This window comes from Bombus pyrosoma, linkage group LG7 (assembly GCF_014825855.1).
Source record: "Bombus pyrosoma isolate SC7728 linkage group LG7, ASM1482585v1, whole genome shotgun sequence".
Classification (NCBI taxonomy): domain Eukaryota; kingdom Metazoa; phylum Arthropoda; class Insecta; order Hymenoptera; family Apidae; genus Bombus; species Bombus pyrosoma.
Genome location: NC_057776.1, coordinates 15,844,776 through 15,861,467, shown reverse-complemented (window position 1 = coordinate 15,861,467; position 16,692 = coordinate 15,844,776). Strand labels below are relative to the sequence as shown.

The following is a 16,692-nucleotide window of genomic DNA, read 5'->3' as shown; positions in this document are numbered from 1 at the left end:
ACGTTGTTAAATTGGATTGGTTGTGCCGTTTCTTATATACGAGATCTTTACTGTTTAGAGTTAAAACTGTTAGGGGATTTCACGTGTAAGCCGCATTGCTATAGAAATTTCGACTAAAGATATACATAGAGTTCTAGTGGCATTTCTCAAATTGCTTGTCTCTAGCTGTCTCTATTTTCTGGAATATAGTCGTATGCACTGCTATAGTAATACAGTATCCAGACTATAGTAGTTACGATCTATAAAGATATATTTTATATTTTAAGTTAATTAAGGACTAAAATATTATATAAATATATATACATATCATTGGTAAATTTGTTTGTATTAATTCTTCAATGACGTAGTGAGCGTAGCTTCTATTGATGAAAGTAAACAATCACTTAGTTGCTAACCCAATACTTCTCCTAGTTATTAATTTCGCATTAATTCGTACATTTTGATAAAATTCATATACCGTTATCACAAATCCGTCAAAATGTTGGAATATTTCCTAATAAATTACTAACTATGTTAGGTAATGTATAACATTACCTCGAAATACTACTAAATTCAACTAAAACTTTCATTTCGACTGTTTTCTATTATATAATAACAGTTAAAATTATAGGTTTTATATTCTGAGATATTACAAGTAACGAACAGCTTCCAAATTTTTACTTCCAATTACGTCTATTTTTTCAAGAATTTCGCGTGAGAACTTTCCGTATTTACATGCTAGTAAATTATCGGCACTCTTAGTTGTCACCTATCCACTGTAAATTATCGACAGATTCGTGTCGTGTTTACAACTTCCATAACTCTTCCAAATTTTTTACAACAACAGCCAGTCCTTTCGAGTCACTCTAACAGTAACTTTTACATGAAACAATAAAGAACGTATTTCGTTATTCTAATAGCGTTGCATTAATGAACCTCGCAAGAAGCAAACTCACTCGACCGCTTACATAACGCTAATTACGTTATCCAACGTACGTACATACGTTCGGGGTTGTACGTAGAGAAGAGTTTAGCCTAGTCCATAGCGGTTTCGCCATCGACGGATGCAACTTGACGCATTCCTGTTCATTATCTAATTTGCCGATCGTTTACAGGCTTACGTGCCCCGAGCCCTATTTCGTCAGCGATGGTCTCTACGCTACTCTCGACGAGTTGGAAAACGCGCGCGAGATTACCCTACACGTGATGACCATCGGCAGCTTCATCGAGGATCCGGCGAAGGTAAGTCGTCCATCGTTACGTAAACGTTTTCTTTTTGCTTGGAACGAGTAGCAATCGCGTCCATCGTGCTGGATTCGCGATGGATCGTTCTATTCTTTACGCGTGTTCGCGTTACCAAATCGAACGATGCCTTTGGAATGATAACGATGAAAGAGGTTGCGTTCTCGAAGTTGGTTCATCGTGAGGTTTGCATTCCGTGAAATTTCACGCAAGGTTGCAGATGTAGAGGATTTTGTAATTCGTGTCAACAACGAAATGCGCGAACTTTTTCGTGAGTTCCTTAGAATATGATGTATATCTAAACCTTGGAGATAAAGTATGGTACCGAAATTATATAAAAATTAAGAATTGAAAGAAAAGCTGGTGATAATCGAACAGTGTACCCGAGAATATCCTAATATTCTTTGATTGAAACCTCGAAGATGAGACTCAGTGACGGAAATTTTGATTGTTATCTTATCTTTTTGGATCATGTTACCAACTAAAGTTCCGTAGAATACCGTATCTTGTGGTTATAGCTATATTATACAGTTGGATTTCTACGTCCTCCAGATATCAGAAAGTAGAAAAACTGGAAGAATTAGATCTATTTAGAGAATCGATCAAAATAGAAGATAGGAAGTCAATCAATGTAGATATACGTATTTCCATAAGTACGCTCGTTAATTCTCACAAGTCAACCCCGTGCAATTACTTGAAACAATTTCTCCAACTATTAATCTTTACTTTCAATTAATCGTCATCATCCTACCAAGCAACCTGCGTAGTAACTCTAAAAAGTTTGGATCGGAAACAAAAAACAAACAACGCTGTAATTATCAGAGGATCTTTCGAAATCAAAGAAGATACGTACTCGAGAAACTACCTTTCCTGGTGTCTGGTTCTCTTTCTGGCGGTCGGTGCGCGGCGCAATAGGAGCCAGATACTCGAATAAATAAAAACACGGCTAATTGCAAACGCGGCGAATGCCGGTTCATCCGTCGACCCTTCGTTATCTGACGTGAGCACCGATTAAAATTACGTACGACTGTGCAGAACCGTACGTCGGTCTCGCGCGCTGCCTGCTCTATCTGCCTCGGCCCTCTTCTCGGGTCGCTAATTAAATGCAACGGCTAATTAGATAACTGATAAAAGGTTATGGCGGTCCGCGAGCCGCACTATGTACTTTTGGCCCCACTTACGTACTCTCTCTAGCCTCTATCTTCTCATTCTTTCTTTCTATCTTACTCTTTTATTTCATTCTCTTATTCGCTTTAGATAGTCGCTTCTTTTTATATTATTCTTCTGCTTGTTAGATACGTTATCTTGTACTTTCACTTCTTATTCCACTTGGTCAAAGTTGTTTATTTCGTACCTTTCTTCCCTTTGTTCTGCCACTTCTGCTTCTTCCTCCGCTTCGTCTTCTTCCTCGTCCACTTCTCCTCAGGCCCTTCACTTCGAGTTCCTGTATTCTTACTTCTTTTAATTCCTTCACCGTGCATGTTAAGTTGTTGCTTTTGTTTCGTTCCCTCCTCTTAGCTGTTGCATCGGTCGCTTTTTGCCGTGCTTTCGCTTTCTTCTTTCACCTCCGCGTATTTTTACGCCGGGTTTTGCTCGTTCGTTTTTCACATTCTGCGGTCTTTCCATGTTTTTTCTTTCCTTCCCTGTGGCTCCTTGCCCTCTCCACGCGTTTCGTTCCCGTCTGCAGCTCTCTTTTTTCTCTTATGCTTAATCGCGTAATGGACGCAAGAAATCAACTATTAGGTTTCACGAGTATTTCATTATTTTTGAATAATTTCCGCACGAATAATTTCGGATACAACGTTTCTTAGAAATTACGACTGTCGGTAATTTTCCAATTGGAAGCTGCAAATGATTTTATCCGTTTGCATAAATATATATTCCATATTTAAATTGTGAAAATCCTTTTTTGGTTGTTTCATATTCCTTTTCTATCGTTCCTGGCTACCTCGTGGTCGTTCTTGGCTACTTCGCATGTTCTTTGTAAACCCCTTCTCAGAGAGAAGTCTGGCTTCTTGTATTTGCTTTCCCTCTTTTATTTCCGTGATTTCTTCTATCTGTTTGTTTTTCTATACTTTCATTATTTCGGTGATCAATTTTGTGCGCTCTTCCTACGATCTGATTCGCGTTCTCTTAATGAATTTTTTCTTGTTATTTGCTTTTGCAATTGAACCGTCCATTTCCTCCTCTTGTACTTCTCTTGCACTTCTCTTGCTGACAGAAATAGATTCGCTAATTTACTTTTCCTTCCCCTAATTTACGGTTGCTCTTTGTATCTTTACATTTTTATTGCACTCGCCTTTTGCTACCAGTTTGTCTTCTTCTTGCGATTTTATTTTGCAACTTTTTATGTAGTATTTCTCTTTTACGTTCCCTATCCCCATTTTCTCTCCGATCTTTCTGCTTCTCTCTTTTCTACAGAATTTTTCTTTCTCTTCAAAGATAGAACTTTTCCAGTTTCGTTTCTTTAGCGATGTTACTTCTCGTTCTTTCTTCTATTATTCCTTTATTTTCCCCTTTAGTTTCTCTTTTTCACAATTATCCACTATCATCTTCAAATCAAAAATTCAAATAGCTAAAGGATTTCAGTGTAAAAAGATTGAATGCGAATTTTTAATTAAACTGGATGTAAATCCCATGCGAAATATAAAGAAAGAAGTCACAAACGCTGGAATAATTTTAGCTTGTAGCGCTATTCTGAAATAAAGCTACAATTGTAAACGCCAACTACATTACAATCGAAAAGGATTTTATTGTAAATCTCGGTAATTTATTTACAAAGCGAACAAACTCCCGATTTCAATGATCTAGAAATATATTGTCAAGATCAACGTTCTGATCAATTTTTCCCTATAGGTATCACCCAGCTATAGTTTCTGACTATACATATGTAAAGGCTTCTGGTTCAACGACAATACGATTTTGATAATCGAATAGTCGCTTTCTTCAATGTCATAGCTCAAGCGTTTCCAATTTTGAATAACGCTGATATAACGTAAAGCTTAATACGAATCGTGTCTGTCTTATTGTGTAACACCTTAAATTATCTCACAGTAGCCGAATAATTATCTCATTTGAACTTATCCCATTGATGTTTCTTTTCTACGCGAGTTGAAAATGATTATCGAAAATGAGTTAGGTCGAACTACGCGAAAATACGGACTGTTTCAGAACGAAATGTGACCGTGACGTAGATTGAATTGAAGATTTTTGCGAATATCTCGAAGATCAATATCAAGCGACACGTACAGGGAAAAATTGTACAGAATGTTGGTACCGAGAACACATTTCAAGACCATTGAGATCGGTGAGATCGCCGCTCTATAAATAATTATTAAAATCTCCTTTTATGCTACCTATGTCATCTATCAGTTTGTTAATTACTTTAGTTTCGTGTCTTCCGCACATTCGACTTTATTCATCCACATCTTTCGTCAAGTTTCTCTACTCCCTGCACGTCCTTCAATGTCTCTTGCTCTTCTTCTTCTTCTTCGAATCTTCAATTCAATTCTTTTTTTCTTCTTCTTCTTCGCCTCTTTGCTTGAACTAGCTACTCGCGTTCATTCCGCTTCGAAATTCGAAACTCGGCTCGAATTCCAGCGTCGATGAGGTATCCGCGACCTTGAGGCTTTACAGGCTTCGCTTTGGATAGCAAGGTAGGAAGGGCAGCTAAGTGGAAATCTAATTAATGCGTTTTTACCAGGAACGAAGTACTACGTGGAGCACCGTTCCGGGAACTCGGCTGGTATATGTGCTTTAGGTGACAGAACATAGTCACGTTATCGTTAATCTCGTGCTGTATAACAGGGGCTGACAGGGCAACGATCCTACCTCGCGGTGGTTCCCTGGCAAACATTCGATGACACGTGCTGTTGCATCGTAATTGTGTTATACTTGTGCTCGATTGAGAGAAATTTGTGCTAGTCGATCGATAAAACTGTAGTTTCTGGATAATAGAATTGGAAATTAGGCATATCTTTGGGGAAAATTGACTGGTGGCTCGAGAATGTAATGTTTTGAAGTTAACGTTAACACGCTGATCGTCATGCGAATTTTATACATTTTATCTCGAAGATCACGGTAGATTGAAATATACCATAGGATTCAATTTTTCCAAAATATTATTTTGTATTTGCGTACTTTTCATGCGACAACGTCATCTATGTCATTCTTGAATATTTTTTAGTCAATAAAATTTATCTTATTTTAATCGTTCTAACGAGTTTAGCGAACTCGGATTGCCGATGATCACCGTGGCAGTCAACTTGCTAACTTGTCAACTAATGGTGACTTGTGAATATTTCAAGCGTAATGGTATATTTATCCAAGCATATTCTTGGTTATTAATTATACGTTAAACTGCTTAATAGGTTAAGTCCATTCCACTGTTCTAACGTACATTCCGCCGTAACTGTTATTCGCTTTTGAAATGTTCATTACAGTGAAGTACATTTCCATATCTACGCCGTTTAGAATGTACTTTTACATCGGTTAAGATGATATACTTTTCATTCGAGTTTCATTTTTTATCATTCATTTTATCCGAGAGAATTGAAGTTTCAGAATGTACAATACTTTCTGAGACACACAATGGGAATTGCTTATGATTCATTGACGCGAATTGTTTTAAACTTACTATTCATCTATAAGCAGCTTATACTGGGTGTGTTTATATCTTTATTGATACAATAAGACAGTACTGTGTGAACTTTCATTGCGTAAAGGTTTCACTATTTCAATACCTTGTTATCTTAACATTTCAATGTGCAAATGTTTCCACTTCGACACCATTGTACTTCCACTGGAATTAAAAATAGAAAAATTTCAATTTCATCCGAGCACACGATATACGATATTATGATAGCGTAAGGATTTAAATATGTATTGAACACCATGTGAATATTATACGATACTTGTATAATAGAATGCTTATTATATATAATTCATGTAATATACATATTAATCAAATATTATTCTGAAATAGCGTAGTAATAACGAAATAATAAACAAGTCATTAAGGTGCATACATCAGACAAGTACCTACATAACGTTTCATCATAATTTATCTTTTATAGCAACCCTTTTTCAAACGTGCGGGATGAATCGAATTTTTATCAGACTATGCACATTATGAGCCTTGATACGTAATTGGCATTTATGTGGCCCGTAAATAACACCGGCTCGTACTCGGAATGATTGCGGGAGCACGGTTAAAGATCAGGAATCATCGTTTATGAAGCAATAACGTATCGCTGGAGAAGCCGCGTTGCAATAAAATATTGTCTCTAATTCACGCTCGTATGAATCGATCTGCCAATCATCGCAACATTCATATTAAAAACTAAAGGCGTCCTTTCATGAGCGACGACACACTGCGGCGAAATTAATGGAACTATAAAAACTATTATGCATGGACAAGCGAGCAGCAATTACCATTGGCATTTCAAAATACTTGACTGAAATATTAGTTGCCGTTGAGGCGCGATTGGCGATCCAATATGAGACTCGAGCGACGAGTAACTTTAAACACTGGTAGCACTCTTTGAGCTGTTTTTCTTCTTCTTTTTTCAATGGTCTTAAGTGATTTAGCGAATAGCTACTTATTTCTAATTTCACTTCGTAAGAAGAGCTTTCTTTGGATTGTTCTTCAAAACGATCTCAATGATTTAGTGGAAAGATATTTATTTCTAATTTTATTTTACGATCAGTGTGGAAAATAATATAAGGATAGTATTCTGTGGTTACTTTTTATTAGATTAAATAATTAAAAAAAATTCTGAACTTTCATTAGCGATTTTTATCGAGCTGCTAGTATTTCCATTTCAATGGCTGATGGGTTAATAACTGACCTAACGTTTAATAATCGAACTTTGTTAGCGTATTTTATAGATATTATTAAACGAAAAATGCAACATAAACATAGGTGATTTAAAACTTTATTAAAAAGTTCTAATATAAAACTATCAAACGCGGTAATGGTCTATAAGATAAGAATACAAACCAGTTTACAGCCAATATAATCGTTGAAGTCCTTATTTACTTTGGGTTGCTTTGCTCGATTAAGTAACTATGTTAATTAATGGCTAGTTAGACGTTAATTACAGTTGTAAGCAGCCTTCTTATGAAGCAATATTTTACAAAAATACATAGTAGATAACATAACGTACAGTATATGGTAGCATAAATCGACTGTCAAAGACACTATGAATTTTTCGAAACTAATAATTATTATTTGATTTCCCGTTGTAATTCTTTGACCACCTTGACGAATTTATCTCTCTCTCTCTCTTTTTCTCTATTTCCCCATTTCTCTGTTCAAAATATTTTTTACAGAGTTTACGTGCATTTTTCGAACAACTTAATAATCGTCCTTTGAGGGTTGCTCGTAATTGATCGACCAACGTAACCAATTTATCAAACCGATTGCTCCGAATTTCTCGAAATATGGAATTAATATCCGTGCTGTTTTTGAAAAAATTGACACTCGACGAATATTCGTCGGTCGCGACGATCTTTTCCGTGAAAGTACCTTTCCCTGTTTGCCCGTGTCGCGATTAACGAGTCGAGAAACTGGTTCGCATCCCGTTTCGCACGCCTCATTACCTAGCCGAGGGGTTCTACTATTTTATTTATGCGTCTATAGCCGACGATAGTTATTATAATTGCTTGTCGCTTCCACGTGATTTATGAGTGCGCTGCTAAACGCTGCCTCTTTAACGGCTAATCCTGTTCGTAATGGCTACCGTAGCCAGGTTACACAGAAACTCTCCTCTCGACGAGTCTCACCCCGGAGTAATGACAGAATTCGTGGAAAATTGAACGCATTTTTCAGTCACGAGCCATTTCCTACGGTTATTTCAGTATTTTCTCGACGCTTGTTGTTTGCACATCTTTTTCTCTTTCGTTTTCTTTTCTCCGTTTTTAAGGACGTGTGTCATCCTTTATAAGTTATGGTCGCATGTATATAATCAGGTAGACCTTTTTAGATCAGCAGTAACCGTAATGTTATGTACGCGTTGATAAATCATTGTTGATAAATCATTTTGAAACATATCCTTTGTATGAATTATTTTAAAGTTAGTCGTGATATTTGTCTTTTCACGATTGTTGTGTTAGTACGATATTTGTCTTTTCACGATTGAGCATTAAAATTGCTTAGCAACGAAGTTGGGAAATTAATAAAACGCCGAGTTGATCAGTTTGGATCTCGAGAGACTCGTACCTCGTTCCACTTTTGTTCTCGCCATTTTTTAACACAAATGAAATGATCGCCCACATTCCTCGCTTACTTACTTGGTGTACGTATCATCCTTGTTACGTAGTCGAATTCGAATCGTATACAACGAACGTGTTAACGCTCGACTGAAGCAATTAATCGTCGAACACTGTGCGTTGGATAATTATCGATAGACTTGCACTTTTTTATAATAGACGCACGTCGATTATAATTTACGTGTGCTGAGGTTGATGAGTGTAATATCTACTGAAAAGCAATATATCAATGTACAATGTAGCTGTTATGCAATGAAATAGAAGAGGAGATCTTTCCAATCTACCAACGTAGTCATCTGTACAATGAAACGAATAAATCCAATGAGAAGAGATTTGGTGAAGCTGAAAAAATGATACTTGAAAAGTTCAGTTCAGTACCATTTCATTATTTCATATAGAGACCATGGCAAGGAAAAACTGGAAATAGCTTAGAAGAATTGAGGCTCAGAAAGTATTTGGTTCGGAGGAAAATAACCAACGTTATATTTTTCAAGTGGAAGATTAAGAGAAATATTCTCGTTCTAGAAAGAACATTGTGTTTGCTAGGGAAAATGATCAAAGTTACCACCCTTGCTTATTAAAACAAAATGTGCGCAAACTATAAACTAACACTAGCTAGAGCTAACTAACGCTAGAAAGCCCAGATTATAAAGACAAATTTTACTTTCACAAAATTTACGAACAGTCTTTTCAAAAGCAAAGAGTACAAAGAAATGTACGCAGTTTGTTTGAAAATAAAAAGATTTACTTTCTACGGCTACGACGATTCTCGCGTATTCTGTAACATCAGAGAAACTTCGTTGAGAACTAAACAATTACAATGATCGCCTTATCGTATTAACAGGTAGAGATAAAAGAGCTGAAGCAATTCGAAACTAATTAAGGAGAAAACGAAGCAACAAGATTACAATTCGTTTATAGTAATAAAGACATTGGCTTAGCTACCACTTCTACGGTGGAAAACACGATCCTCCACGGCGAAACAAGCTACCAATGCATCAAAATATCATAACTTGCGAAAGGTTAACCGGCTAAACACGCATCAACTCTGTATGAAAGCGCGACGGCCTTCCAACAAGCGGCCACTACCGATCGCGCGCCGCTAAATCCCAGTAATGTTATAATTACACCACCGATGCGGTGTTCGTGAGATATACGCGACGCATAGTCGCATATACAACAGTAGTATATATATATACAACAGTAGTATATAATATAGAAGACTTGAGGCGGTTAAAATAAGGGAAAACCGGTTTCTCTTCGCGCTTCAACCGCGAAACGTCCGTTAACGCTGATGACGTGGAAAACAGACGTACCACTGCACGCGGATTACAGTAAATTGCGGCAGGTGTTTGTAATACTTGGCTGATTCAAAGGCAGCAAAACACGTCGTCGATGATACGAGCCGAGGAAACCAGATAGACTCGAGGAAGATGGGCCGCCGTCGTTGGCCAATGCGGCAACAAAGACGCGGTTGCAGCGCCTCTGAAATTACCCTGCCGCAACCGTGTTAATTGAATTTTATTTTACTCTTCGGTTGGATAGGTTCGACGATCTTCGCTGTTTACCATCGCCGCGCCAGGGACGTTCAATCTGCGATCGATGGCATATTTACGAACTTTGATGGCCCAGGTGCCGGCTATCCGGCATAAATATCTCGCTAACGGCCGGATGGAATTTCTGAAACATCGCGCGAAATCACCTCGCGATCGTCGACGCGTCCTTAACGTTGGATACCTTTCTTCGTTAAAGGAGAAGTTATACAAGGTCTTCCATAAGTCCCGGGACGGGGAATTATCTCAAAAACAATGTATTTTTGACAAAAATGTTTGAGACGAAAGTTTTAAGGTCTTGAAAGTTCTATCGAATGGTCATATTATGGTCTGACCTTGAATGGTAGGATCAAACTCAGGTCCAGGTTAACGTGATTTTCGTTAATTATACAGCCTACTTTTCATCGTGTACAGTTAAAGCTGACGACTGGAGATCTTTTCAAAAGATCTTACTGCAATAAATGTAGTCGATAATTTTGCATGTACGATGGAAGGGATCGTCGAACAGTCGATAGACATCACATTGAACGTCTCATTAATTAAGCACCACTCAACCAAACGCATACAAACCACAACGATACAGACTCGTGCATACATACAAAGGGGTGTAAAATACGCAACGTATACGCGATACATCCTGCATAATGCTAATGCCGGCGTCACTACTTCTTTTGATGCTCATAACTCGGATAATTTTTATCAAGAAAAGGTCATCAACCAGTGTTTTGAAAGATCTCGCCGTCGGCTCTAACATTATGTGACAAAAAATAGGGTGTATCATTAAAAAAATCATGTTAACCTCGACGTGAGCTTGATCCTTGGCTCAAGCTCAATCGGATATGATCATGCAATACAACTTTCAAGATTTGAAAACTGTTGTTTGAAACACGATCTCAAAAATGCTTTTGTATTTTTGGGATATTTAACCGTTGCAGGACCTTTGAAGGATCCTGTATAGTGACGTTCATTTCGCTGTGAACGGAACGTAATGGAAACGATCTATGATTTTTGTTGCGCTGAGTTAAAATGAAAATGAGTTTTGCGAGGTGAAGCCACTTTGAAGTTGCTATTTCGTACGCATCTTGACTTGTTCCTTTATTTGTAACAATATGACAGAAAAGAATCTTGCGTTGAGCGAGTGTTGGATAGCCTTAAAAGTGGAAGAAATGCTGATAGAGATTGTAAATATTTATAATCTTTTTTGCATAAGGTGAAATACCTTCTTCGCTTATGATAAGAAGTAAATGAAATTGCTTATGTAGAAATGAAATGCTATTTATTACCCATCGACCTGATACGTTACAAGTAGAATACATTTACTGTCGATGAAATTTGCATCGCATGGCAGCAAATAATTTCTTACGAGGTGCATTTCAGTATTGCAAAACTTTACGTGTGTTTTCGACATAAAGCGAACTTCATTAACTAATTTTTGAAAATTTCCAATTTATATCCCATATATCGATATCATATCATCGTATCGTCAAATTACTAGAAAAACGAAACAATTAAAATAGCAACAGCGTTCTAACTTTTTTGTATCTTCGATTCGATAATATGTGAAAAATACCGAGAAAATGGAAACCATCTACGGAGGAAGAGTCAATCTCTTCGAGTGCTGAAGCAGATTTCCTGATGCGTTGAATAATGCATACCACGACTGAAGGAAGCATTGTTGTCTAACAACGAAGACGTTAAACGGAAGCATCTTCCAATTGGCACGTAGACAGCTTTTACGAGCCAACGACATGCGGCCATCGCGATACTTTCAGGATAAAAAAAGACACCAGCTCTAAGTGAATGATCCGCAAAAGTATCATCCTAGATTCGTACTGGTTGCACAAGAAGTTCGAAGAAACTTTGTGCGATAGTTAAATCAACATAATAGTTTGTTATCTGGTTAAATTTGTGAAAAGTTTGTTTCTAAAATCTAAGTTTACGAGATTTTCGTTTATCTCGGTATAACTTCGAAAACATTAATATTTCAAACAACATAACATTTTACAAATTCCATATTGCAAACTTCTAACACGTTCACGTAAATATTAATAAATTTCCTGCACGTTGTATCAAATAGTATTGTTTAATTTTTCAAGTCATCGCGAGCATCGATTTTGTCTTTAGCCGAACTTCGGAAACTATATTAAATATCGTAAAACTTTCGAATTCTCAAGCTTCTGACTCATCGCTATAGACGCAAATGAATTTCTCTCGATTATGCTTCATGTTCCTACATACATATTAAAATTCACGAATCTTGTTCTCACGGATCATCGATTCTTCGCTATCGAGGACAATCTTCTCTTTGTCTCGTTGTTCCAAAGATTACGCTAAACAGACAACAAGATTTCTAAATTCTCAAATACCTAAGCGGTGGTCGTGCTTTACCTTTCCTCCTCTTTACTTCAAGTTTCAAATATAGCGTACTAGAGTTCATAAATCTTATTCGTCAAATTCCCAGCCATTGATCGAAGTCATTGATCTTCGATCTGTATTTCGAGTCGTCCGTTGATCTTTACTTGGAGTCGTCATCCAAAAAAATAATCAAGTCGATGGCTAGATGATTTTTCGTGGTGGTGACGAATACAAATGAGGCCTCGGTGTTCCATGAAGACCGTGTATGTCGCAAGCGGAACGCCACGGACGACGTCCCGAACGATGATCGGCCAATTCCTAGACACGGCAGCGAGCATAAATTATTCAGGCGATGTAGCAAAAGCGATTAATTTTATTGGCCGACGTCCCGGATATGGCTCGTCTGCACCCGTCACCGTCGCTTTGTTGCAACGTCGTCGTATCCTATGCTCCGTGTTCCTCGATTATGCGCGAGCTCGGCTAACACCTTATTAACGTCGCCGCTTGTACGAGGCACTGGCCACAGGGAAATTGCGCAAAAGCGGCTGCTCATGCTCAACTGTGTTGCTCTTTTCTCATCGTCGAGATCGGATGCCGATGCCACGTAACAAACGGGACCTTTCGTGGTTGCCACCTTCTTTCACTGTTACCAAGATTGATCCGCAACAAGATGATTTCTGGGCTGAGAGTTGAGTAAAAGATTATGGGAAATGTGAGCGAAACCGAACGATTGCAGGATGAAGCTCGGCGATTATCAGACCATTTTGCAGATCGGATATGTTCTCGTTTGGATATCCACTGGTTGCTTGTTACTCAAACATATCTGAATACTTGCTTATTTTTGACAACATATATTTTGATTATAAAATTATAGCTCGCCTAACGACAATCCATTCGTAGTAGGCTATGAGATATTCTTTATCTGATTATGTACTCACTTTTTTTTTATTGTTAAATACAGTACAGTCTCCCGTTCTACTGTTGGGATATTTTGTTATCCGAACAGAACATCTACTAGTAACGGATGCGTTTTTCCGTTTTAAATACTATTATTACATGATCATTACATTCGAGCATAAAAATCAAATGGAAATGATAGGGATGTTGATTGTCTCATGCCGAAAATGCAGTTTAGCAGCCAGAAATGTATGGGTTCTTCAAATGTTAAAACAAATTGATAATTTTCTTGATTTCTATTTGAACGAGTAAAATGTGGTATTAGAGAAAAGTGATTGTTCTATTGTTCAGAAGTTCCATTATCTCATCATTTTTATCCGCCTATTTTCGGATATGAGAGGCTCCACTGTACTTGCAATCGAATCGACGTTGCGAATATGGTTTAAAATAGTGAAATCCGATCACATGCAGGTAATATTAATTACGGAATGTTGATGGAATATCGATTACATTTCAATGTATCTAAAGATTCGTCAATTTTCGATCTCAATGTCAATTCTTTATTATATTGATATTATATTGATATTATCAATATTTTAAATTAAATGTTAATAATGTGGCTGATTATAATGTAATTTGTGGGAACATCTTGGAAATAATTGATAGAATGTTCCACTTGTGTTTCTCGTAACTGATCTGTGATTAGACTTGTAATAATTGTAATTTGAAACAATTAGGCATTACATCTTTCTTTGTATTAATTATATTTAATTTGTTGTTTCGTAGTTGAGTTAAATGTATCGTGAAAATCTTTTTCAGTGTCAACTAAAAATAACAAGAAACGATGCTTGATCTCCATACAAATTACCAAGATAACGTGTCGTTATATTTTGAGATTATACTTTTGCAGTTTTGCAAAACTTTCGATTTAAGAAAATATTTAGATTCTCATTAGGGACAACGAGCGACGCGCTGAAATTCCATAGGAGAGGCAAATGTTTCTGGCGTGGAGAGTTTTGTCACAGGTTATTCATTTAATGTACTAAGCAGTTTATGACCATTTTATTAGTCTGATTGGTCAATCTTTTGATATATGCTCATCTGTTAAGAAACGGTGAAAGGAAATTGAAAGGAAACATGAAAGGGAAAGTAGAAGGGAAGATGAAAGGGAAAACAAAAGGAGAAGAGATGGTAATTACTTTTCCAAGTCTGTGATCAAATTTTTCGACGATATTCACGATTTATGGAAGATTTTGTTTTGAAAAATGTCAAGCTTTTTCGAGATTATATAAAGTATAACAGTCTGCCAAGGGGGCGGAACATTGTTTGCGTGAAGATCGTTTTCTCGAGTCTTTCTTATTTGTCAATTAATTAACGTGATACAACGACGTAATAATAAACTTTGGCGAAAAACTTATCAAGTTAATTTAACCTTCTAACTCTGATTTAATTCGTGATATTACGGAAAGCTCTTAACATTTCCCTTCATCTTTCAAGAAACGATTATTCAAATATCTCTCTTCTTCAAACTCTAACGTAAAGAGAGAAAGAAAGATTAGAGTATATTTTACAATGAAAATTAATTGACAAATTTAGGTAACAAAATATTATTATTAAATGGATATAAAAATCATACGGACGTAACAAACTATAATTATGAATATCGGTGACCAAAGAAAACTACATAAAATTTTGCAAAAGCAAAAATTAAAAAATTACCTAAATTGTTATATAGAAGCTATTATCACGATATTTCGTCAAATTTGGAAATGAAAAGAACAAAAATTTTAACATTTCTTCACATTCTCTACAGAGCCATCGTTAAAAGTTTCTAATTTCCTTAAAAATCCATCTTTTTATACATCTTATAATTCAAAAAATGTTATCCAACACACACTTTTCACGGCGTAGCGATTAAGTTTCTAATCGATGTCATTTTGCCGCGATGAAAGCGAGCGCAAGCATCGTACGGGATCACGAGCAGAACACCGGGTAGCAAATTGATTTACGAACGTCGCGTACGGCCGGTCGTTCTCGCGTGATTCAGCAACATCTTGGTACGGCGAGTCGCCCTAAAATCGCTGACGACGATGCTGACCTATGTTCCCTGAGGCCAGGGTAACCAAATACCTGGCTAACAGCCGGGTCATTCATGCTTATTATCCCGACACTTAATTCTAGCCTCTCGCGTAGTCGCGTGATCCCTGTCGATGGACTCTGGCAGACCTACAGCAGACGCCATGCGATTAATAAAAAGTATAAACTGATTGATTTTCTTCGCTTCGATGCGCCGCCAGCTATCCAAGCTATCGAGAAATTTAACGTGTGAATTTTATTATCGTTCTATTATACGTTACAGAAGTTTTAAATTGGGGAACCTATAAAGTAGCGTTGCGTATATTTATCTTGTTAGATTTATTATGGTTAATGGTTTATTCGTAAATAGTTGGTATACTTAATTGTAGTAATTATTAATCGAGTAATATAACAATAAACTGATTGATTCTGGATTTTACAATAATTATAAAATAATGATTACTTAAATACCATATACCAGTTGCTGCATTCTTATATATTACCAATTATATTTCATTCGCCATAAATGTAATAATATCGATTACGCTTCGTTTTCCGTTACCATCTTTTCGATTACTTTTTTACCATTCTTTGTCATCATTTTCTACCTTTGTATTCATATTTCTATAAACAGAATTAAAGAAATAGATTGTACGAAGAGATTTCTTTCACTCGTTGATTTCTACGACGTATATCTCGTAAAGATGGTAAAGATCGTAGCGCATTGATTAGCAACATCGTGATTAAAAGTTATAACGTTATATACCACGAAAATAGTAAGTTTAGGCTGGTAAGAGAGAAATAACACGAATTTCATGCATATTCATTGCTCCGTTACAAAGGGAATACTGGCAAACTTCCAACGCTATCTCAAACGAATAATACGCGAAGCAAAATAGTATAAATCAACATTTAATTTTATGTACATAAACCATATTGTCAGGAACTAATATATTCTTTACTGCAATCTACACGTAGAATCAATTGGAGAGCGTCCAAATAGACGTTTCGTACAATAATATAAACAGAATAATATCTGACGTTGTCTCTCATCTTAAACGTCACACATACATATAATTTACGACGTATGCTCGAATGCATACTATTTCTATGCACACGTATGCAGGTACGTACATGGCATATTTGCAAATGTTGAACCACGTTCGATCGGATCTACATGCATTCGCATCTCATCGGACCTAAGAGATTCTTTTTCCTTCGGCCTAACCCGGGAATTCGTTTGCGATGGAAAGAAAATGATGGTATGCGCAGGTGTACGTGGCAAACGTAAACGCATTCGGCCAAGATCCTTCCGTCA

General features: G+C 36.8%; 1 protein-coding gene across 1 annotated transcript in view; it reads left to right on the top strand.

Moving 5' to 3' along the window:
- LOC122569001 (UPF0489 protein C5orf22 homolog) overlaps window positions 1-16,692 on the top strand; it is a 466,219-nt gene that overhangs the window by 46,085 nt on the left and 403,442 nt on the right. The window contains exon 2 of the mRNA XM_043729435.1: window positions 1,095-1,221. Within this exon, the coding sequence (XP_043585370.1) occupies window positions 1,186-1,221 (36 nt within the window). The 5' untranslated portion in view covers window positions 1,095-1,185. The remainder of the gene's footprint in view (window positions 1-1,094; window positions 1,222-16,692) is intronic.